We start from the raw sequence: 22,867 nt of genomic DNA on the forward strand, positions 1-22,867 counted from the left end.
AGTACATTCTTTAGTGTAAGAGAACGAACGCCATTACGGTTTATTCTCAGTATTTTTTAAATATTGGGAAAATGCCTTTTTCTTTCATTAGAGCTCATTGTGACGGAAACGTTTGGTCCTTGAGTCAGGTTTCCGCTGTCATCACTCAATTGTCAATTTCCTCGTTCTACAATCACTACATTAAAAGAAACGATTGCACGTAGGCACACATGACAACACATTACGCGGTTTTGTGTACGCCCGCGACGATAATAATGATTACTCGTCATGCGAGTCAAACTTAAACAGTTTTATATTTGACTTTATATATCCCTTCCTGTCCGGGGTCTACAATTACAATCGTTGTGCTCTAACCACTTCGTCAATTTAGGGGCCACAAAGATGTTGAGTAGCAAACAACTTCTGGTAAAAATGTTTTGGTGCTGTCAATTACAGCGCGGAAGCACTTGAATGCAGGCTCTAATAAAGGATCGTTATCGCTATCTATCTATCTATCTATCTATCTATCTATCTATCTATCTATCTATCTATCTATCTATCTATCTATCTATCTATCTATCTATCTATCTATCTATCTATCTATCTATCTATCTATCTATCTATCTATCTATCTATCTATCTATCTATCTCTTCTTTAGCGCGAAAATACCGTACTTCACACAGGTCCCCGTCGTCGAGACGGAGCTATCGTCCGACCTCAACCAGCGGCCAGTCTTCACCGAAGAAGGCATCCAGTGGGTACCGTTAAGTCAAGGAGACGAAGCTCGCGCCGGAGATGAATCCGTGGCTGAACCGGCTCAGGCGCCCGCTGCAGCGACCGCCGCGGTGCTACCCGACGTGGAAGGCGGCCGTGACATGGGTAGAGTGCTGAACGAGCCAGCTTCGTTGGATGACTCCTCGTCCGCTTCTTCACCAAATGGCGACGGCAGCTCGGCCGGTGTTGCCGCTTCCGCCACCGACGCGTCGTCTTCGTCGGCTGCCATGGATCGGCCGCCGTCTCCGTGGGAGTCGAAGCCCCACGGATGGACCGACAGCCGCGAAGACTCCCTGAGGCTCGGTGCGTACATGTCCCTATCCTTCGATGGCGAACATTGGCGTTGTCAAAGGGGGGGCAGGGGGGGGGGGACAGGGAGGGATTTGGGGTTGTGCAACCTCCCCCACGCCTTTAAATTTTTTGTTTTGCACGTGTATGTAAACGCGCGCACATACAAACGTATGCACGAACGTACAAAAATAGTGGTTGACCCCCTCCCCCCCCCCCCCCCAAAAAAAAAAAAAAAAAAATGTGGCTACGCCCCTGATGGCGAACTATGATGGACGGACAGTCGGTGTGTCGAAGTTACATAATTTACAGCAGGATGACTTGCGTCACGATTTTGAAAGGTGACGTACTTGGTTTTCCACGCCGAAGGATTCTTCCATATACGTAGTTGCGTCAATAATAATCTAGAAGAGATTAAGAAACTTGGCGCCTGGAAAGGCGTGTTCGGCAAGTTCCTAATAATATTCATTAGGGTATACCGCCGTGGTGGCTCAGTGGTTATGGTGCTCGGCTGCTGAGCCGAAGGTCGCGGGATCGAATACCAGCCGCAGCGTCTGCATTTCGACAGATGCGAAGTGCTAGGTGCGCGTTAAAGAACCCCAGGTGGTCGAAATTTCCGAAGTCGTCCACTACTGTGTCGCTCATAATCATTTCGTTGTTTTCAAATGTAAAACCCGGATTATTATTATCATTATTTTTAAAATGTCTATGTTGGTGGAAAAGACGCTAAAACGAGATAGTATGCGACCGAACAGAAGATAAAAAAAGTAAAATTGACCGATTGCTCCTCTAGACTGCTACATTTTAACGACGAAGATATAAGAGCAGGCAGAGGGGTTTATAAGAGGTTACAATAAATAAATAAATATAAAGTCGCGGCTTCACCGCAAAGGCAAAGCAATGAATACGATAGCAACAAATTGTGGTGTTATACGAAGTGAGGCTGGCAGCTAACTGTTTGGTATCCGATCTCGCGTAACTATAAAACGCATGGTGTAGGAGAATACGGCCGCTCCAGGGAGGGATGCTCTCCGCATAGTCACTTTGTGTTGAGAGCGCAGCACATAGAAGGGTATACGAGCCGCCCGCTGTTATGGCTTTCGAGATAGCGCGCGCGCCAGCGATCGCGACCGCGCTCTTAGATTCAAAGTTCAAAGTTGCAGCTCGCGTGACACCCCCCCCCCCGGCCCGCGTCTTTTCATTGTCGTAAAAGACGGACAGGGCGTTTCCTGTCTTCTTCGACGGCATACCTCCCGAGCGGGGTGATGTTGTCGCATGCACCCTCCGAGCGACGGAAATGGGCCGGCTGGTTTGATCTCTGCTTCGGCCGCGTTCGTCACCCCCGCTCGCGCCTTTACCCGTGGTAGAAAATACGATGTGCAGGGGGATCTTATCAACTTGGACTTCATACGGGAGGGACATGACGGCGACGGCAACGGCAAAAACCCGTCGAGACTGTCCGTATAATTGCTATCGCAATGAATAAATACGTATGTAGGAACGCATGTCTGTTGGGCTCACTCGCAAGATGTGGGAAGTTCGAATGTTAATTAATAACTTGAAGGAAGACCAAACAGAAAAATACCCCCCCCCCCCGCTATTAGTTAATTAACCTTTCATAACACGAAAGGTACCGCTGTTGCCACAAGAAAGCGCGCAGAAATAAAATGCAGCTGGCGACGCCACCTCTGACAGTTCCCGCACCAAACATCCGTGATGTCATAGATTTTGGCGGCGCCTATTGGGTCCTACATTAGTGCTTTATCGCTAAAAATGAAGCGCATTGTACTCGAAGGGGGCCACATAGGTAGTATAGCAAGTCTCGGGAAATTTTGTGGAACCAGGTTGTCCAAAATACGGAATAAATACATCAAAATCAGTGACACCACACTAACGTTCAGGTGCTGAAATTTCGGGCAAAATAAAAAAAAAATACTTAGATTTCGAACTTCATTTTATATCTTATTATTGAACCTAGGTTGGTTAGATAACTAGCAATAGAGCTTTCGAAGAGTATCTTTTTCTGTCTTAATTGGTTAATCATTTCACTTTAGTGTATCGTTTAGTAAGGTTTATTGAATTTTTGTCAGTCATATGATTCAAAGTTTCACTACGGCGTCAGCGGGACTTCTTCCATGACAGCCTTTTGACCTGCCAAGGAGACAAGGAGTGCTTGCCGCTCATACACACGTATGGAAACACTGCTGCAACCCCAAATACTCCCGCGCTATGTGCGAGTCATTAATATGAAACCGAAGAAGCATAATGCGCTAGTGACTAAGGCAAAAAGAAAGAAAAGAAATGACGGCTATCGGACATCGTTTATCATCAACAAAACGACGTGCTTCAGTGCTTGCGTCGTTTATTCTTCCTCGCCAACGTGAAAAAAAAAAGATCAACGCGATGTAGCCTACGAGCGAAAGTAGGTGGATGATAGCACCGCGGCTTCCCCTGGCACGGCGAATTCTGAGCAGATCGAGCACGATTGAGAAACGGGGATAACTGTCGTAATCATGTGCTCTAGACGCGACGGGGCGTATGGATGAGGTGCAACGAGTGTGTGAGCTCGTCACTCATGTGTACGGACGAGCGCGTGAACATACGTAAGCACTCGTTCTTATTCCCACTTTGCGGCGTGCATCGATAGAGAACGTTCTGCTGTTAGGTATTCCGCCGCATGCAACGGCGTTCCTTGCAGAATACGAGGCTACCGGACGACGGTATGAACACCTTGTCTCTCTTCATTTAGAAACAATTAGAGACAGGTTTTTGGCGTGTTCACCGGGTGTAAATGAGAAAAAAAAAACACGAACAGCTCAAGAAACCTACGTATTGACGGTTACGCTGATGTCGTATATATACGCGAGTAGTGAGCAAAATACACTTGGTTCCTGCAATCCGCCCTTTTCATTTTCCTGTGCTTCCCTCTGCCGTTTGGGTAGGGTTTGGTAGGGGGCGGAGCTTTGCACAGTGATCCGGGACAACCGGGATAGCCAGAACAAAAGCCTCTGAGATCCAGAGGCGTGCGGAGACCATGCCAAAACAATTCGCGCCGTTTCCTCTAGGGAAAGGGCGCATGCGCCATGGCAGCGTGAAAAAGGCAGACTGTAGTTCTGTGCTTGCCTTGCCTATAGTGGGTCTTTGTACCGCCAGGTGGTACTACCGATCCGGTTACTCACGTTTACTGATACGGTAATCCGGTAATGCGAAAACGCCACGTTTGCGTAAAAACTAAGGCTTTATAAATTTTTCTACGGACCGTTCTTTTTTTTTCAAGGCGGCAAACGTTATGAATTGTTCTTAGGCATGCACGTCGCTTGACAGTCGCAGGAATCTAGAAGTGCTTCGCGAGTTCTTAAAAAGAAGAACGCGTGGTTCTGCCATTTGATTCTATCTCGGGTTCAACAGAGTCAGATTCGAGCTCCTAGCCCTCTGATACCCCTAGCCCAGGATGAACGAAACTTTTTTTTTATTTCCGATAAGAGATTGTCGCGTACGCTATAGTCGGATACGACTTAAGAAGTATGGAAAGGCCCCGCCAAGACGACCGCAGCGCGGCACCGATCGCCTCCAAGACTGAAACAACAGCCCCGCTCATGCACTCGGCAGTGTTTTCCGAAGGTGGCGTCACCGGCCGTCCGGCTCATGACGTTAGTCCGGAGTACGCACGCATTGGTGCAGGCTTGTGCGCATCCGCCTTGAGGAGGAAATGCCGCGGACTTCTAAAGTCGCATCCGACTATAAGTATGTTGTATGCTCCGCAACTTCTCATTGTTCTTACTTGGTCTGGAATTTCCTTGTTGAGCTGGCGTTTATCATTTTTTATCGTCACTCTTTAACTCGTCGTGTAAGCACTTGTAAATTTTTTCTGCGGCTTTCTGCTGCTTAACAGTTATCATGCTTGCTGTAATATAAGCAGCGGGAAGTGCGTGTGTGCTTATATATTTTATCAAATGAGGTGCGCGTTAAAGGTTTCTCCACTTTCATTTCTTTTGCCTAACCTGAGTTCTTCTCAATATGCTCTTGTAGACGGCTGGATGGAGTTTCCTAAAGAGACGCTCTATCCTACGGGGGCCTACGAAGGTGACGAGCTCCTCGACATCGGTGTGCGCCAAGACCCGGCGTTCCGGCGTCCCATGCGCTACGACACCAAGAAGCCGGGTCCTACCTACTTCTACCACGAGCCAGATTCATCGGAGACCTCACTGGAAAACGTGAGTGCTGCACGGCCACGTACGAGGGCGTTGGTTCAATTTTCTACCATGCCGTCCGTGTTTCGACGGAGGCGAAACGCAAGAACACCGATGAATATGTTTAAATTGCAAGCCAAGGACCATCAGGTGGTCGAAATTAATCCGATCTTGTACACTGTGGTGGTCCTTACGATCGTGTCGTGGTTATGGTACTAAAAAGTTTAGCGTTTACTCTTTTCTGCAAAATAAGACAGTTGCATTTATAGTTGTGTGTTATTTGACATTTTATTTGAGCCAACATATACGCTCGCTCGCTCGCTCGCTCGCTCACTCACTCACTCACTCACTCACTCACTCACTCACTCACTCACTCACTCACTCACTCACTCACTCACTCACTCACTCACTCACTCACTCACTCACTCACTCACTCACTCACTCACTCACTCACTCACTCACTCACTCACTCACTCACTCACTCACTCACTCACTCACTCACTCACTCACTCACTCACTCACTCACTCACTCACTCACTCACTCACTCACTCACTCACTCACTCACTCACTCACTCACTCACTCACTCACTCACTCACTCACTCACTCACTCACTCACTCACTCACTCACTCACTCACTCACTCACTCACTCACTCACTCACTCACTCACTCGCTGGAATGGAGGGAGGGAGGAACGAACGAACGCTCCTGGATGGCATACCAACAAGAACCTGGCTCTGAGAGCAAACAACCAGTTTTTCACTGTCTATATTTAGCTAAAGAAGTATTCTCTCACCTCCCAACTTTTCTAGCAGTGGTCCAGACACGGGGTCCATTAGTTCTGTCGCTCTGGTGTGCTTTAACCTTTGCCAAGCATGTGAATGTAATCCCCATTGAGAGATCAAGTATAGGAAGATTGGGTGTTCTTTATACCAGCCGTTTTCTTTTGCTAAAGAAGCTTGTTGTTACTTCTTCTGGCTATCAATTCAGGATCGTAGTACAGTGAACACGAGAAGAGATTGGATGGATCGTTGAAAAGACGGGCGCGTGGAGAGGACACTTCGGAATCGCTTTGGCGGAAGGAATATCAGAGTTTCTCTCGCTCATCACTTTCCTTCGGTGCTTTTCAGTGATCCGATTAGTGAATTTGCTGAAACGACTTAGAATCTGCGTAATGTGTGTGCTTATGTAGGCTGCAGCTGCACGAGCGCATAAAAACGATAAAGAGAACACCGCTCCGTTGAATCGTTCGGAGCTCTAAGTACGCCGAGGGTCGTTATGGAAGGCTCGCTGACAGTTTCGCTTTTTGTGTCGGTTTTATTCTTGCGCCATGTTGCCTTATTTTTCTCCCTTAAGGATTATATATTTTGTTCCAGCGGCTAGTCAAAAATACACTCTTTAGGCGCGTCCATGGAGGTTTCATTTACGGCCTTCTCATGTCTGCGACTTTACAAGAAAGAAGAAAGAAAAACCAGAGCAGTGGTGTGCATTTAATCCGGCTTTGAGAATTAGCTATCGAGGATTACGAGAGCTATCTACCACGCTACTGGTGCTGACGATTTCAGTCAGCCATTAAAAACGCGGTATGTTGTTGCTATGAAAACACGCACGCAGCGGGAAGACGAGTGAAACTTGTAAAGTTGGGTGGTGGAAAGGTAGATTAGGTCAATGGTTTAATGTGTTTCACTAATGTCTGATGTATACATGTGGGTGGCGCCAAACGCACTTGCCTAACACTCAAGTAGATCCTATTGAAGTTGTTTTAGCGTGACAACGCGGCAATGTGACATTGTCCTAGTATAACGCGGTGATGCCAACACGTGTATGTGCGTTTGGAGAAAGAGAGAGAGAAATGTAAAATTTCTGCAGAACGTAGGGAAGTGGACCGGAAGATAAATATTCACTTTACTACATTGTGTTGAGAAAACGTAAAAAAAAAGGGTAAGGGGATGCAGAAAGGTAAAAAAGGAAAGTATAAAGAAAGAGACCTCTCCCACTCTCTCCAAGAGGTCTTGCCTCGAATCATATATCATGGTACCGTGTGGTGAAGTAGCGCACTTTTGACGAGGACAAAGGGGACAAGAAATACACGACACTCGCTAGACTCGCAACTCAATTTATTTCTGAAATAATACTTCATATACATACGCACCCACGCACCCCCAAGCGGCACAGAAATGAACTAGCAGTCAAATGGATTCTCATTAAACAACGAAATTTGCGCACATTCAAGCGATAGGACAAGGCATGCGTTGCTTAGACATTTAAAAAAAAATAAGAAATAAACAGTCGAGGGTAACAGCCAGATTGTTAGTGCATTTTTGTGTCGCTCGGGGGTGCGTGGGTGCATATATATATATATATATATATATATATATATATATATATATATATATATATATATATATATAGTATTATTTCTGAAATAAATTTAATAGCGAGAGTAGCGAGTGTCGTGTCTTTCTTGTCCCCTTTGTTCTCGTCAAAAGCGCGGTACTTCACCGTACGGTATAATGATCAGTCACCAACTAGCCCAGCTTTCAAGCCTAGTGAATCATATTGCCACGCCCACTTCTTGTCTTGTTTTGATGTATTCGGGTTTGACCGGCAGGGACGGTTATCAACGCTCGACGCTGTCCGCGAAGCATTGTTCGAGAAGCTTCACGTCTATAGTAGATCGTTCTGTTAAGATTGCGCCCCGCACGCGAATGTTCCAGCTTTGTCTAGAGATAACGCCGCCACCAGCGATATTGCTGGAAAGTTCGATACCGCCTGTATAAAAGCCGACGCGATTGACCGCTTGTCAGTTGATCGTCGGACGACGCCCTGTTCGCCGCTATCATTGTACAGCGTGTATTGCTGTAGCTCTAGTTCTCATTTTCCGGCCACAAGTTCGGCCAAATAAACAGTTTCATCCTGCAAACGCCGACTGCTGTCTTCGTCGACGTCACGACCACGTGACAATATGGTACATTCGACTGGTCGTTTGAGAGCGCTCTGACTGTGTTTGAAACTGTTGAATTCAACAGCTTTAAACATTTTCAACGAGAACAAGCAGGTATGCAAGTCATCTTTCTCCTTCCTGATCATGTTTTGACCCGATAATGTTAGTAGCAATGGTTAGTTGCTATTTTGCACACTTTTTTCAGCACCTGCGGAGCGCTCGAAAACGACCAATCGAATGTACCAATAGATACAGTGGCGACACCTTGATAAGCAGCGGATGGAAGTCTGGAATGAATGTATCGCATGTGTATTCGAGTGCGTTCGGATGATCTCAAGTTGGCCAGCTATTTACCGATAACCGAGCAGCATCCGTCAATCCATTGGAACTAATTTACAGTAGATGAGTTATTGTGCAAGGGAGTTTACACACCAAAGCGCAGCTTAAGCTACACAGCATCGTTTTTTTTTTGCATTGCACCACGCTAACATATGAAAAATACATCTTTATTTAGTTGGAACTTATGTTACGCATGTCATACCGTACTTGTAATATCATCTTATCGTGGTATGTATATTGGCGACCATGAAAGAGCACATGAGAAATTGATGTTGGAGTGAACTGCCATTAGAGATCTGTAGGCAATAGAATACTTTTCATGCAATATCAATTTAGTCATTTTTGCTTAGTTCTTTGAGAACAGAAGCACATCGAAGCTTCATAGCAGAATCGAACAAAGTATTTAGTATATTCAAATCCCTCCGAATTCACCAACAAATTTCTCTTGAATACCGTACCGATTCAAGTCCCGCTTTTTAAACACTTGCAATCCATCTTAATTCCACACCTCTGACCAGACTTCTGACCAGACCAGACAGGTTCTGACCAGACCAGGCAATGCTAAAATATTTATATACTTGGTTGCTTTACAAGTATAGTAAAGGACCGTTGTCGATGCCATCAGGTATAATCGACGAAGTTCTCGTCAAGGACACGAGCAATGTCAGCCGATATATTAGCGGGAATTGAAGAAACCGTGCCGTAATACAGTCCGCGCGAGGATGCCGTGTCGATTGGCCTAGCCTTGCCCTTAACTTTACTTCCGGTGCCTTCTAACTCGTGCACTTGCCTCTCAGGTGGAAAATGTGCGCCGAATAATGATGGCCCAACATCAGCGTAACAAGATGCGCCTCGGGACTCAGGACGACGTCGGACAGGAGGATGCTGTGCTGGACCATCTCAAGGAAGTCGGTGAGTGATGGCGACATCTTTTAACCATCAAATGCTTTTATCTCCCATTTAGGCGGCCTTCAGCTGACCTTGAGCCAAAGCCAGCGCCGATATCCGGGAACTCAAACGAGACATCTGGGCGTTGTTGAAATTGAAAAAAAAAAAAACATGGCTGATCCCTCTGTCATAGGAATCGGTATAACACGAAAGTAAAACGTGTCTTCACAGACGTAGTTGAGCGTTTGTTGTGCCACGGCCGCTGGATCAAAGCGCACAAGCGGCCGTGGTTGTGCATTGTTTCGCCCCGAGGTCGAAGGAATGAATGCTATAGCAACAAGTTGTAATGTCACGCGAAGAACGGCAACAAGCTCGAAACTTCCAACGCGTTGCTCAAGCAGAAAGGACGCACGGAACGAACATACACAGGATGAGCGCGAACTAACTGTCACAGCTCGACAGTTAAAGCGCGCTGGTCAAATACAAAGGAGGACGCACGAAACGAACGCACAAGTATACACAGGATGAGCGCGAACTGTCACAGTTGTAGCTTATTCGTTTGTGAGCATCACGCTCCTTTCGCAAAAGCGGCCGCTGCGGTGAGCGAAATGACCTTCGTGCTCTCTGTAACTTGAACGCAAACTTGCGGTGAGAGCGCAAGACGTACAAGATAAGCGCGCGCGCAGGAGCGACCACGCCCTGTAGAGACACACGCTCATCTCAACGCGGGGGGCGACGACATTTAAAGCGCGCTCTTCGAGCCCGTCGAGCCATCTCGCTAGTGATAACGAAAACACGCTGATGTACCCTGATCTCTGAGTACCGCCGCTGGCAAATGGTGTATATAAATATCACGCCGTTAGTATGACGAGGAACGTGTCGTTTGTGGCGGAGTCGATTCGTGCTGCGTGCTGGGGATCGAGAGGTCGCGAGTTCGATTCCAGATGACGGAACTTTTTCTTCTAGTTTTTTCTTTGCGATATGTTAGTCTTTATATTTTACAACGTCATATCCGTGACGGAAATGCGTCAGTGGAGCCCGTGGTGGACCCCGGCATAAAACACTCGTGTTAAAAAAAGAAAGTGAACATCCGGGCACTCAGCCATGATAAAATACATGGTTTATAGCCGCTAACCTTTGTACAGTACCGCAAAACTTGCGCTAGTTACAGCCGAAACAAAAGATAAAAAATATTGCTTCCGAGCAGTGGCATAACCGGGGGAGGGGGGGCACATCGGGCCCGTGCCTCCCCCCCCCCTCCCGAAAATTTTTTTCACATGGGATAGAGAGCACAAGATGACACTCGACCCCACTTATCTGCCCAGACCCACTGTCGGATCATGGAGGTGCCTCCCCCCCCCCCCACCCCAAAAAAATTTCTGCCTACGCCACTGCTTTCGAGTTTTTCTCGGTGTTCGCACAAGCAGCGAAGCTGTAACTTCTAGTACGCTGTTCTTTCGTTTGCAATTTCCAATAGCGACTTTCCAAACCCAGATGCAGGGCACCATACACTGCTCTTTTAAACACCAGCGCCACTCCTGTGCTATTAGAATCGCCAGCGCTTGCGCGTAGCTGAAACTAATCAAAGGTTTTGCGGCGCGGATTGCCGCCTCCCTTGAGAGATGGCGCCACGCTTTGTGGGGCGCCTAAGACATTGGCTAGTTTCGTTTCCAAGCAATCTGCTTTGCCGGTAGCCATTTCATGTTTACATCTACTCTCGATTACGTGAGAGCCATTCATCTTTTTTTCTTTTGTTGTCTCAATGAATTCGAGTAGGACATTCAGTGATGGAGAGCCCTTTTAGCGAATGCATGCAATGGCCCCAACATCAATCGCTCAGCATTTGCTGACGCTTAGCTATCGGGAGCGTCTTATGCATGGACATTCAGAATGGTTTCTTTATTATGAGATTAAATTTTGGGGTGAATTGGTGATGCCGTCTGATTATGTCTTGGCCCATTTACCAGTGTCAACCAACGCACCGATGTTCCTTGGGGCATAGTGCATCTAAAGTGCGCAGCCCGCCAGCACGTCTACTCCGAGCTGAGAACTGCCTTTGTCACACGAAGAATTATTCCTTAAGGCTAGTATGAATCGTTCGGCATAAAAGTAAACAGAATTATATTTGTTCCTTTCCTGTCCACACAGCCAGGAAACCAATTCGAATGAAATTGGTTTAGAGCACGAGTTTCCAGGTGGGCTTGTCATCTCTGGTCAGGCTTCACGCTATATGTAAATGTTTGTCGCTCCTCTTTGGTTACCAGCCACGCCACCTTAAACCAGACAGGCATTAGCGGTCACCAAGAAATAGAACACTACGAGATCGAACACTATATATTGCCTTGTACAGAGCACTAAGCAGCGCCGGTCATTTCGCCAACGCGTTGAAGTGAGTCTGCTACATGTTAACAGAACGAGCTAAGTCCACGTCACCTAACTGCTTTAAGAAGAGTCGCAGCGTTTTCGTCCTAAATATCCGGTGCCCCTGCGAAGACAGCGTGTCGTTCACACTTGCGTCTCGTTTTACTGCCCTATATGCGCGGCGTCGTGTAGTTCTTCAATAGCGCAGCGCAAATAAAGCAGGGCAAAGAGGGAACGTTAAGTGACATCACAGCTCTTGTGATGTCGTTCTGTTTTATTCGCGCTGCATCTCTGAAGAACTATGAACCAACCCTCCCAAATCAAAGTCTTACTGTCGTCTAGTTTGCCCGCCTTATCGCTGCGCTTCTGAACAATGACGTACTCTGAAGGAAAATAAACTTTCCTCGGTGAAGGTGCTCGGAAGAAGCATTTGTTGGTAAGTCTCGGAAGGTTAGGCCTGCCGATAGCCAAGACACGCCTACTCCTGTTTCTCAAGGTCTCTTATTGCATCACGTAAGCCATTGCTCACTACAGCGGCTTCCTTGGCTGCACAGAGGGACTACAGCGATGGTCAGCCAGGTATAGCTGTCGCAAACGCACGGCTTGGCATGCCGCTCACGCGCTCTAGACACTTGTACCCCAAGCTCAAGGTTGTAGCGACAGTCCATCGCTTCTTCCTTTCTCTGTTGTGAATCAAGTACCCGTGGTACCCACCACCACGTTTGAAAGGCGTTATCCTAGCCCATTGCGCCGAAATCGCCCCGCTTTTTTTTGGATCGGTTCTCCGGCTTTCAGGTCGCTGTACGTCAACTAGCGACGCTAAGCCTTTGTAACTACGCCACGACCCCAACACCGAGACGCCCCTCCGCCACGCGGTGAACCTATTCTTGCATACGAATAAATGAAACGACAGTCTGTTCCGTGTTCTCCAGCTGTGAACACGTATATTTCTTGTCTCCGCTAAACCGACCTCCCCGACACAGTAATACCACATAAGAAAACTGCAGAGGTCGACTACGAAAAGTTTTGTGATGTAGTCACACTTTTTTATCCCCATTTAGACTTTGCGCATATACCTCTGATAGATGGATTGATGGATGGGAAACTTTATTGAAAGCCCTGAGGGGAGCGACTCAGCGCGCAGCGGGCCGCTCCCACGTTGGGAGAGTCAGGCCAAGCCCGACCACCGCATCGTGGGCCCAGCGAGAAAATTTTCGTCTGCATGATGCGATGGTCTATAGTCGTTCTCGCTCTGCGGCCGGTTACGAGTTGTTAGCAATAGCGAGTTTCTCTTCGCGTTCAACTTAAATCCTATTTTATGCTACAAGTACGGTTAGGGTCAATGGACTTAAGAAATTATTCATTAAAGGGTACGACTGCATCACCTTTCTGCAAGTAGCGGAGATACGCAAATTTTGCTATGTGGGCAGCGCGTCCCGGTCCGAAGGAAAGAAACAACGAACACGACACAAGCGCTGACTGACAACAGTTGTCGGTCAGCGCTCGCATCGCAAAATATGAAGTGCCAACTCGCCCAGCTTTCCATTTCAATTGAGAAATACGCACTCGCACACGTACAGCTCCGTTATCCTATGTATCTTGGATTACGTCACAGAGGCAGCGGCTCTGATACGTTGCGTCGTCCTTATTCCTTTTCTTCGTACCACAAACAAACAAACTGCATGTTCGCGTACCACCGGATCGACCATCTTTTCCCGCCAGTTATTTCTCAGCCGAAGCCGTGGTGGGCTATAGATACGTGAAGTTCACTGCACTGCAGAAATCACTGATCCGGCACCGCGTACTGATTAGCGCGGTAATCTTCGTTTATTGGCAGCCACGCAATTTCGACTTCGCATACACGACATTGCTAAACCGCTTACACGCAACTCAAATAATAAGACGAAGGAAGGAACTGCGGCCGGCGATAATTAAGCGACGCCTACGGCTCGCGTACTTCCATTCGTGGCCCAATCCCGTACGGACGCGCACTTTGTGTTTGGTCAACCTGAATCAAGTTTCTTCGGTCAAATCACTGCCGAAGACAACCGGGCCAATTTAGACGTCACTCATTCGGTTTCTCAAAAAGCGCCCCCTCGTATTCTCGTGCGGTGGAGCGCCGAGGAAATGAGAATTCTTTTAAGGGAGGCAAGAACATAAATGAACGTTATACTATAGCGCATTGCGTGGCTAATTACAATCCCAGACGCAACGAGAGATAAATAAAAAAAAAAAATTACGGCGCGGGCGATGCGGCCGGAGGAACCTATTTTAAATGTCCACTGGACAGAGAAAGGACCCTTATTAGACGCGAATCCCACACAATGGTGCCCGCCCGGACGGCAGGAGCGCGCACGAACCTCTATTTGCCTAAGACTTTGGATGTCAACAGAGTCCTTCTACTGTCCAGCGCGTCTTTGGCGTCTTTCTCTCTCTCTCTCTCTCTCATCGCCAGCATCGCGAACCAGGAGTGCCGGCATTCTCGCACTGAGGGCCGACCAGGCGTTTGCTCAGCGCGCGACGTTTCTTTCCTGCTTTATTTTACCCGGCAAACTTAGTTCCTCGAGGAGCAATACGTCGCAGCGCCGACGAAGACAAGCTCTTCGAATTTTGGCGACGCCGAAGAAAGAGAGGAGGGGGTGGGTGTGGAGGAGTTCTTGATAACAGGCTCGTATCTATCAGATAAGTGGCCTCCATCCCATATGCGTCGTGAATGTGAAAAACACGCGTGCTACGTTTCCGTAGCGTGAAGCACTCCGCATGGTACTCCTGTTGAGAGTGTATGCCGGATGGCGTGGCTTTATGCTCGTAAGGACAGGTAGCGGTTCTGGCACATGGATAAGAGCGCAATGTGAAACTATTTCTGGCGCTCGTGTATCGGGACGTTGGCCTCGGGACGTTGAGAAGACAAGTACTTGTTTTCCCACCGAAGCAAACAAGGTGGGACATGCAAGCACGTAAAAAAAAAGAAGACCAAGATCTCCGATTGCGAATTGATTATCACTTTGCATTGAGGGTGCAATAAGGATTGCATATGGAAGCAAGGAGAAAGAAAGGGCAAGGAGGTTAATCGGAAAAGCGTCTTGTTGGCTTCTCTGTTACGGGTAATTGAGAAAGGGAAGTTTGAAGAGCGGAGACGGAGAGGAGGAAGGACAGAGTTTGATAAATCTCGTACACGTGTTGGACTGCACCATTTAGTTCAAAGCGTTCGCACAGGCTCGTCTTCCTTAAGGAGCATAAGAGTGCTCTCACTGCGTCGTCGGCCGGCGAGAGGTAGAGATGTCGTAAGCCAGTGTAGCACCTCCACGAAAAAGTGACCGATCGTTAAGTGATGGTCTGTCGGCTGTGACAACGTGGATAAGGCAGGAGGCACTGTAGTTCTGCGCTACCAGTCTAACTAATACGTTTGTATTCGTTCAGCACAGATCTCTACAGTGCGAGAAATTACAAATACCAGAAATGCTGGAACCGCGCTGGGACTCACGTTAAAAGCGGTTATCATTACAAGTCCTACTTTACGGCTCTGCCTCATTGTGTACCTCCGCTATACTGGAAAAGGACCTTCAACGTCAGTTCGCATGTTTAATCACGTGCCCCGTACGTTGATTGCAGTGCTTTATAATAAAGCCCACTGTTGTTGCATCGACTTGGGAGCACTTGCTTGTGGTCGTTGTCCTCATTAATATAATATTCTGGTTGACATGTCTTACCAGTCGTAACTAAGTGTTTGTCTCTAGTATCCCTTTAGGCATAGAGCCTCTTACAATAACCGAGAAGGAAATTGCCTAGAGAGACCCTGTCTGATCATTTTCGTTCGTTGGAAATTTTACGTTAAGGGCGGAATAAGTTATATGTCGCTAACCAAGGCCAAGTATTATTCTGCTTGCGTATGTATGCTCTTACTATACATAACATGCTAGCATGCGTCCGCTGCTCTTCTCTCCTCTTAGTAAAAGTGCACGTTGTGACCTTGTGGAGAACGAGTTGTCGTTTACGTACGGCCCTCGCACTTCTCTCTTTCTTTCTTTTCCTCATTTACGGCTGTCTTCTCACTGTGGGAATGTAAACTAACCTGGAACCGGGTCTACTCCTTCGCCCTGCCGTGTGTGTCGCGCGGCACGTCTTTGAGAGTGTATACATACGCGCCTATAGATCGTCCGGTTACACGAGGGTTCCACGGAGCAACACGCAAAATTTGATCTCAGTCCACTTGGAGGAGTTAGCATATAGAACAGGCAGCTGGGCAGGTAGAGCTAGAAGATCATGTTTGAAGTGCTTGTAGGGATAAAAATAAGGAGAGGGGGGGGGACTTCATCGTTGACCTTCGTGAGGCTCTTTAGACTCGTGGCGAGGTTGTGGGGCACGAAGGAGGCGTTCTCGTAAAACGAATTTCTGGTATCGTCCTCCGCGGCTTGCTTCCAAGGACATCACCGAGATACGTAAGCTGACCTGCGGTCGCGGCTAATGGAAATACTAATTGGAAGGGGCCGGGCTGCCTTAATCTCGCAAATGTTTGCTCCCCAGATGTCCCGGTAATAATATTAATAATAATAAAAAACATGGCCGCGCTATCTTTTTTTTCTTCTCTGTCTATGTGATTGCCCTGTCCCTCCTCCACTTTTGCTCTCTCACATCCGCTGCGTGTTTGGCCTAATTTTCAATAAGGCATGGGGGAGTCTTCAGAGAAGGCGTGCTCTGTGGCGAATATTGGGGCACTCGTGCCCCCCTCCCCCCACCCCCTTATGGGCGGGAATAAGATCGGGGGGGGGGGCGTTGTGGGGGGCGGGAAAAAAAGAGCTGTTCATGTTTGGGGAAGTAGGAACTCGGAAGAAAAAGGAATTAGAGGGAATGCGGTAGCGGCGGGCGAGGTTCTTCCGTCGCACAGGCGTCTATATGAAGTGAGATTGAGTGGAACCTTATACGCGGCATATTCGCGCCAGCCACTTCCAGCGAACGAGACTCGCGGGCTTTTGTCTTTCTTTCCGTCTTGTTCCATCATTTTGCCTCAGTGTCGGAGCAGATTAACGATTTATGTATGTGCGTCTCTGGGTGGTGTGTGCGTACGGATGGGACGTGCGTCACCTAGCGTCGAAGAAGGAGCTACTGGCCCTGGCCACGAGTGGGATATTCATATTTTAAAACGTCATCGCTTGCTTGGTGATACGCTGTTGTATTTTTTTTTCGACTCTCTCTCTCTCTCTATCTCTGATCCCCTCGCCTCGTATGCGCATATGTATGCGTGCTCAGGTTTCAACTGGGTCGCCCAGACTTTCCCTGCTGTCGCCCGCTTCAGCAGCCAAAATGGCTTGCGCAGGGCGACAGGAAATTGCGCTACGGCGACCTCCGCACATCGGGCGATATTTGAGAATATAATTTCGCGAACTTTCACTCGATACATCGAGCACGTTTTTTTTTATATGCCGGGTTCCTTGCCTGCGAGTTGACTTCTTCTTCTTGTTCTTCATATCTTTCTTCTCCTCCTTCTTTATCGTTCGTCTATCTTTATAATACCGGCTTCGAAGAAGAGTAACCTCGGAGCTCGGGTACGCGAAAAGCGGAAAGAGGAGAAAAAGGTGGGCCTTTCCTAGATGACGGACGGACGCGAGGGTTTACGTGGAGATGGCAACTCCGAAGCCATTGCGTATATATCGACAAGGAAGAGTAATACAGTGTAGGGCGTCGCGTTATGATATTCTAGGAAATGTTCTTAATGTCAACTGTTAGAGTAATCGAATTTTTTAATTGATGAGTAGGTACGAAACACAGCCAGCAATCAATATTTTAAAAAGTCAGCTTTCACCGCGGTTGGCGCAGGTTTCCTTTTTCCTCACGATTATTTCTGACCAAGGGAGTATTTCGCCAGAACTTCGACTTGAACAAAAGTGTTTTCTTTTTTTTTAGTGGCGCGAGCAACAAGTAACGCTCTTGTTTCTTTCTTTTCCAAGCACTTCCGGTCGAGCACCTACTTTCGGTTTTCCGAATATTCAAGCAAATGTCCTCTAAAAATAAAACTGGTACGAAATTTATGTTTCTGGTTCAAGTTAAGAGTTATATTGGATACATACCATATCGGAGCATAAGTTTACTTGAAATAATGGCCAACTGACTACCAGGATAGTTAGTGAAAAATTATTTGAATAAGTTCATTGAAAGAGCAGGCTGCTTTATTGTGAGCTAGAAGTACACGTTGCTGGGCTAGTCGGTTTATGTCTAAGTACAAGCCACAACGTATGGCCGTTTCTTGTACGAGGAAATAACGAGGGAAGGGGTCCAGGGGAACGCAAACTTTCGACTGTTTATTCAAGAGACAGTGCAACCAAATATATAGGCCCAGACATGCGCAGCAAACTAGGCACACAGCGAGCGCATACCACCCTAATCACAACCTGTGATCTATGATCTTGCGCTCTGCCTGCGAAAGAGACAATGAAGTGTCACTGATACACATGGAACCTCGTGCTTTGATATGATATGCCTCCAACAGCTCTCGAGCCGCGGTGTCCCCGCTTCTACCCAGAATCTGAATCTTGTTCAAGCACGGCTCACACTTATGTGTACTGCAGTGGGTCGGCAAATGTGCCCCATCCTTACCTTTTAGTGAAAGCTCGTGTTCCCGCGCACGCTCATTCACGCACCTTCCCGTCTGGCCGACATACGTCTTGCCACAGGTTAGCGGAAATTCATACACAACAGCGGTGGCACATTTTGTGTACGACTTGGCGTGCTTCTTGCCGCACCCACCTTTCTTGCTCCCATCAGATAGGATACGTGGGCATAGCTGAGACAGCTTCCGCGGCGCAGAAAAAACAATTGGCACGCCATGTCTGTTAGCAACCCTCTTTAGGTTGTGTGCCACCCGGTGCATATACGGTACGACCTCAGGTCTCACCGTTCTCCGCTCTTGCTCTACCCCAGAACCGTGGTGTTCACTCTTGAACTTCTGGAGGAGCGACTCGGCGACGGCGATGAGGAGCGTGCGAGGGAAACCAGCCAAGGACAGACGATCCAATTGGTTTTGAAAACCCTTCTGCGTCACGTGTGAGCACGACCTTGCAAGTGCAGACTCTAGGCAATGTTTAGCTATAGCCCCTTTTCACAGTTTTGGAATGCGCCGACTCATATGGCAGCAACTCTTTTGTAGACATAGGCGAATAAAGCCAACAGTGCATTGCCACTCCCATTACTCTCCTAAAAGGAGCAACGGCAAGGGGACGAACCGTTGCTGTCCTTTCAGTTGCCCCTTCAGAGGATGAACGGTTAATCCCCCCAGTTGCTCTTTGAGGACCAACTGTTGCTCCTTCCTGATGCTCCTCAAGGGAGGAAACCTGCGCAACGGATGCTCCTTCCCGTTACTCCTTAGTTTCTTCGGGCCAAAAAAAAAATTCGTTTTTGATTGACTTATAGAGCATATTGAGGTCTATACAGATATTTGTTTGGATGTACAAACGATATACGGACATGTCATTCAGAAATAAATTTCAGGAAATTTGCAACAGACACACAGGATTCGAACTCGCGACCACTTAATCGCGATGCGCGTACGCTAACCACTAAGCCACCACGCGCTACGGCCACGTCTGAAAGAAAACGGAGTTATGTAGGTACCGAAGGGTCGTTGCGCGTTCTGACACGTTAGTGAAATGAGCATAGGCGTGCAGAACCAGTGGTGATGTTCGAAAGAGAATTGAAAGCAACAGCGTAAACAGCTGAAAACATCAGGGTAATGAGTCTCTCGCGAAAACACAGGCGTTGCCAGAGCTCCCTTTCGCGCTAGCTAAAAGGCCGGTAATTTCTTTTTTTTTCTTTTTTGCCCGGAGGTGTGTTTTCTTCTTTATTATTATTAATATCAATATTAATATTATTATTATTATTTTTTGTTTTTGCGGAACAGTCACCTCCCCTTTGAAAAGACAACACAGCCCGAGCTGATAACGTCCATTTGCTCTGAGAATAAACGCAAAGTCACACTACCGGACCCGATTGCGATAGCTGCCCTCCCGCTAAAATCAGCCAGTGACAAGGTAGAGATGAGGGGGGGGGGGGCAGTGGCGTTAGCTCGCTGCCAGTCTTTCTGCGCATCGCGATAAAAGTGTTCGTTGCGTGATCTTTGCTGCAACTGCAGTCGGGGCTTTTGCTGATTTGTACTGGAGACTGCCGTTCAGCAAAAAACCGCAAATGTAAAGTCTATCAACTGTGTACTTCTCTCAACCGCTTCTTTGTCGTGAAGTATACAGGGAGTCTCGCGAAGCTTCGCATTTTATCGCCACATTCTCAGGCTATATATTTATGCCAAATGTTACACGCAAACACACCATTTAACTTGCGACGACAGCAGCTTCAGGTGCTGGCGTTCTAGTGCAACCATGCCTTTTATTAGGAACGTTTAGCTTATATTAGGGGCTTTTAGCTTTACGTTACCATGTTACGAGTTGCCGAAAGGAATCTGTGCATGCGCGGGCCTTTACGGAACGTGAACTACTCGCCGGATTGGCTTTACATTTACGGCCCTATCTCGCAAATCCACCTTCGTTCGCGGCTACTCGCGATACCCGCTTGGCTCCAGCCGCCGAGTAAACATAAGCTGAAGTGCAAGCGCCAATTGCGATCACCGTCTTTCAGCGGCTAAAGTCACTAGAGTGAGCTAGAAATAGAACATCGAAGCCGTAAAAACGTGAGAAGCCTTGACGTAAATACCCCGACAGGCTGAATAGGTGACGCCTTCTAGCGGGAACAAGATGAACCAGGCAAGAAAAAAATTATGGCAGAAACATCGTGCGTTCTACTTCTGGTGTAAATGCCTTGTCACGGCATAATTACGAATGAGTTATCTTTCCAATCATTTTTTTTCCTCAAAAACACTAGGGGAAAACAAATATAATAATAATATCTGGGGTTTAACGTCCCAAAACCACGCTATGATTATGAGAGACGCCGTAGTGGAGGGCTCCGGAAATTTTGACCACCTGGGGTTCTTTAACGTGCACCTAAATCTAAGTACACGAGCCTCAAAGATTTTCGCCTCCATCGAAAATGCAGCCGCCGCGGCCGGGATTCGATCCCGCGACCTTCGGGTCAGCAGTCGAGCGCCATAACCACTAGACCACCGTGGCGGGGCTAGGGGGAACACAAACGTGCCCATGCTATGGTTGCACGAAGCGTCACAAGATGGCGACACCATCGTCGGATAACCCGGTACTCTACACCCCTTTGCGTATACCGGGATACTGTACATCTCATCTGTACTGTACTGTACATACAATCTTATCTAAATTAAATATAATTGAAATGCCGTTATCATCCCCATTTCATGGTTTATTCAAACGTAAAGGTATCCGTTTACGTACTTACGTAAACGTTTACCTACGGGGAGCTAAAACTTTTCTAAAACATGTGTTCCGGTAACACGGTAACGTTAAAAAGTATACGTACAAGCTAAATGTCGCTATTAGCGTGCGTATCTCTCTGTTCAGTTTGCAAAATGTAGTTTCCTTACGTCAGCCCGCAAGAAAATGTGGCCCATGCATCGACCGATACAGGGTGCGTCCTGCAGGAGAGCAACGGTTGCGCGCTGAGAGCAAATGTTGCCGTTCGTCCTTCTGTTGCTCCCTTCCAACCTAACACTAAGCGGTTACTCCCCCAACTTGAGACATGTCAGCCATCTTGTTCCAGTTGGTCTTTTTGGGGAGTAACAGTTGGTCTTTAGGACTAAAACCCGCAGTTACTCTCATTTTTTCCATTTTTGGCTTAGAGTGTACTTTGTGGTTTGTACTTTTATCGTGAGCCTCTAATATCGTAGCGGTCCCTGGCGGAGCAGACCACAACCACGAGCTAATTTCTACGTGGCCTCTGCGATCAGATTTAGTATTGCGACGACACGCAAAGTTAACCCAAGAAACACACCAGGGCTCACGAACGCCGAGCTGCGCGTGCCCCGGGGACACCAGACACCCTGGTCCCACCAGACACCTATACTCCATCTCAGAAGTTCCCTTCAGCACTGTGGAGGCTACAGGGCCCCGTTAGCCAATGGGAAGGGCGAAAATCCCTCACGATGTATTCATCCGCGCCACGTCGTCTGGTGAGCGTCCTCCTGGCGTCTGCGCGCACGCGTTGGGCGAGTAAAGCGAGCAGACGGCGATGCCGAAAAAAAAAAACAACAAAAGCACAGCTGCACCCAGCCAAAAACGTAGTTGGTGCCCGCCGCCTTGAATATATCTCGTCATCGTCGTACGCTGCGTGGCCCGTAAGTTCCAAACTGACGCTCGTATTCACTTTAGATTTATATCCTGAGGCTTCGACAGCAATGCATTCGTGACTATATTGAGCTATTTACAAGAACCATTATCAAATTTTCGGTGCGTTAGGCTTAGCAAACATGGCTAAACAGACCACTGGCCTCGCTAATGACGACGAAATGTACCTGATGTTTTGTACTTGGCCTGAGATGATACAAAGCGATAGATGATTGCACCCATAATTTGTTGCTGTCAGCGCAGTGGGCGAGTAGCAAGTGCAAGCTCAGGTCAAAGTGGGCCATCGCGTCTGCATGAGCGCTGCCGTGTTGACTTGCATGTACAGTTGCCGGTGGTTACTAATGCAATTAAAGGCATATGGCGTAAAGTAGAATAAATATATCACGTATTAGTGTAACGAAACACGTGCCAAACAAGCGCAAATGTATCAGCCCTGCAACTGTAAGGTAATTATATCTGGAACTATGTTTTGCTGAGCAAGCATGTAGCTTTGCTTACGCCCCATGCCTTCGGCTACCAAAGATAGGCATATACAGTAACTCATTGAGCGATCAGCTTCTAGCGCCCTCTTGTAGGGCTTCCCGAAGCGCACAAACGTGCAGTGATAAACAACGTACTCATCGGCAAGCAAAGTAGGACGTGATTGCTTTGCGAAGCCAGGGATATCCTACTACTCCTACTACTACTACTGATCTAACCTAGTGTCGTCATCGCTAATGTTGTCAAGCTCAACGTTTTTTTAGCCTTTACGACGCCATTATTTTTTTCACGCCTAGTTGGTATTACTGAGAACCATTTCTACTTTTAAATGAGTTAATGTTTCATATGAATGCCCACGCGGACACTTCAA

At 47.6% G+C, this 22,867-nt stretch overlaps 1 protein-coding gene across 1 annotated transcript in view; it reads left to right on the forward strand.

Annotated features, from left to right (window-relative positions):
* LOC119387660 (receptor-type tyrosine-protein phosphatase N2) overlaps positions 1–22,867 on the forward strand; it is a 580,933-nt gene that overhangs the window by 207,776 nt on the left and 350,290 nt on the right. The window contains exons 7-9 of the mRNA XM_037655122.2: positions 664–1,057; positions 5,072–5,256; positions 9,313–9,427. Of these exons, the coding sequence (XP_037511050.1) occupies positions 664–1,057; positions 5,072–5,256; positions 9,313–9,427 (694 nt within the window). The remainder of the gene's footprint in view (positions 1–663; positions 1,058–5,071; positions 5,257–9,312; positions 9,428–22,867) is intronic.

The sequence above is a fragment of the Rhipicephalus sanguineus genome, chromosome 3 (genome assembly GCF_013339695.2).
Source record: "Rhipicephalus sanguineus isolate Rsan-2018 chromosome 3, BIME_Rsan_1.4, whole genome shotgun sequence".
Classification (NCBI taxonomy): Eukaryota; Metazoa; Arthropoda; class Arachnida; order Ixodida; family Ixodidae; genus Rhipicephalus; species Rhipicephalus sanguineus.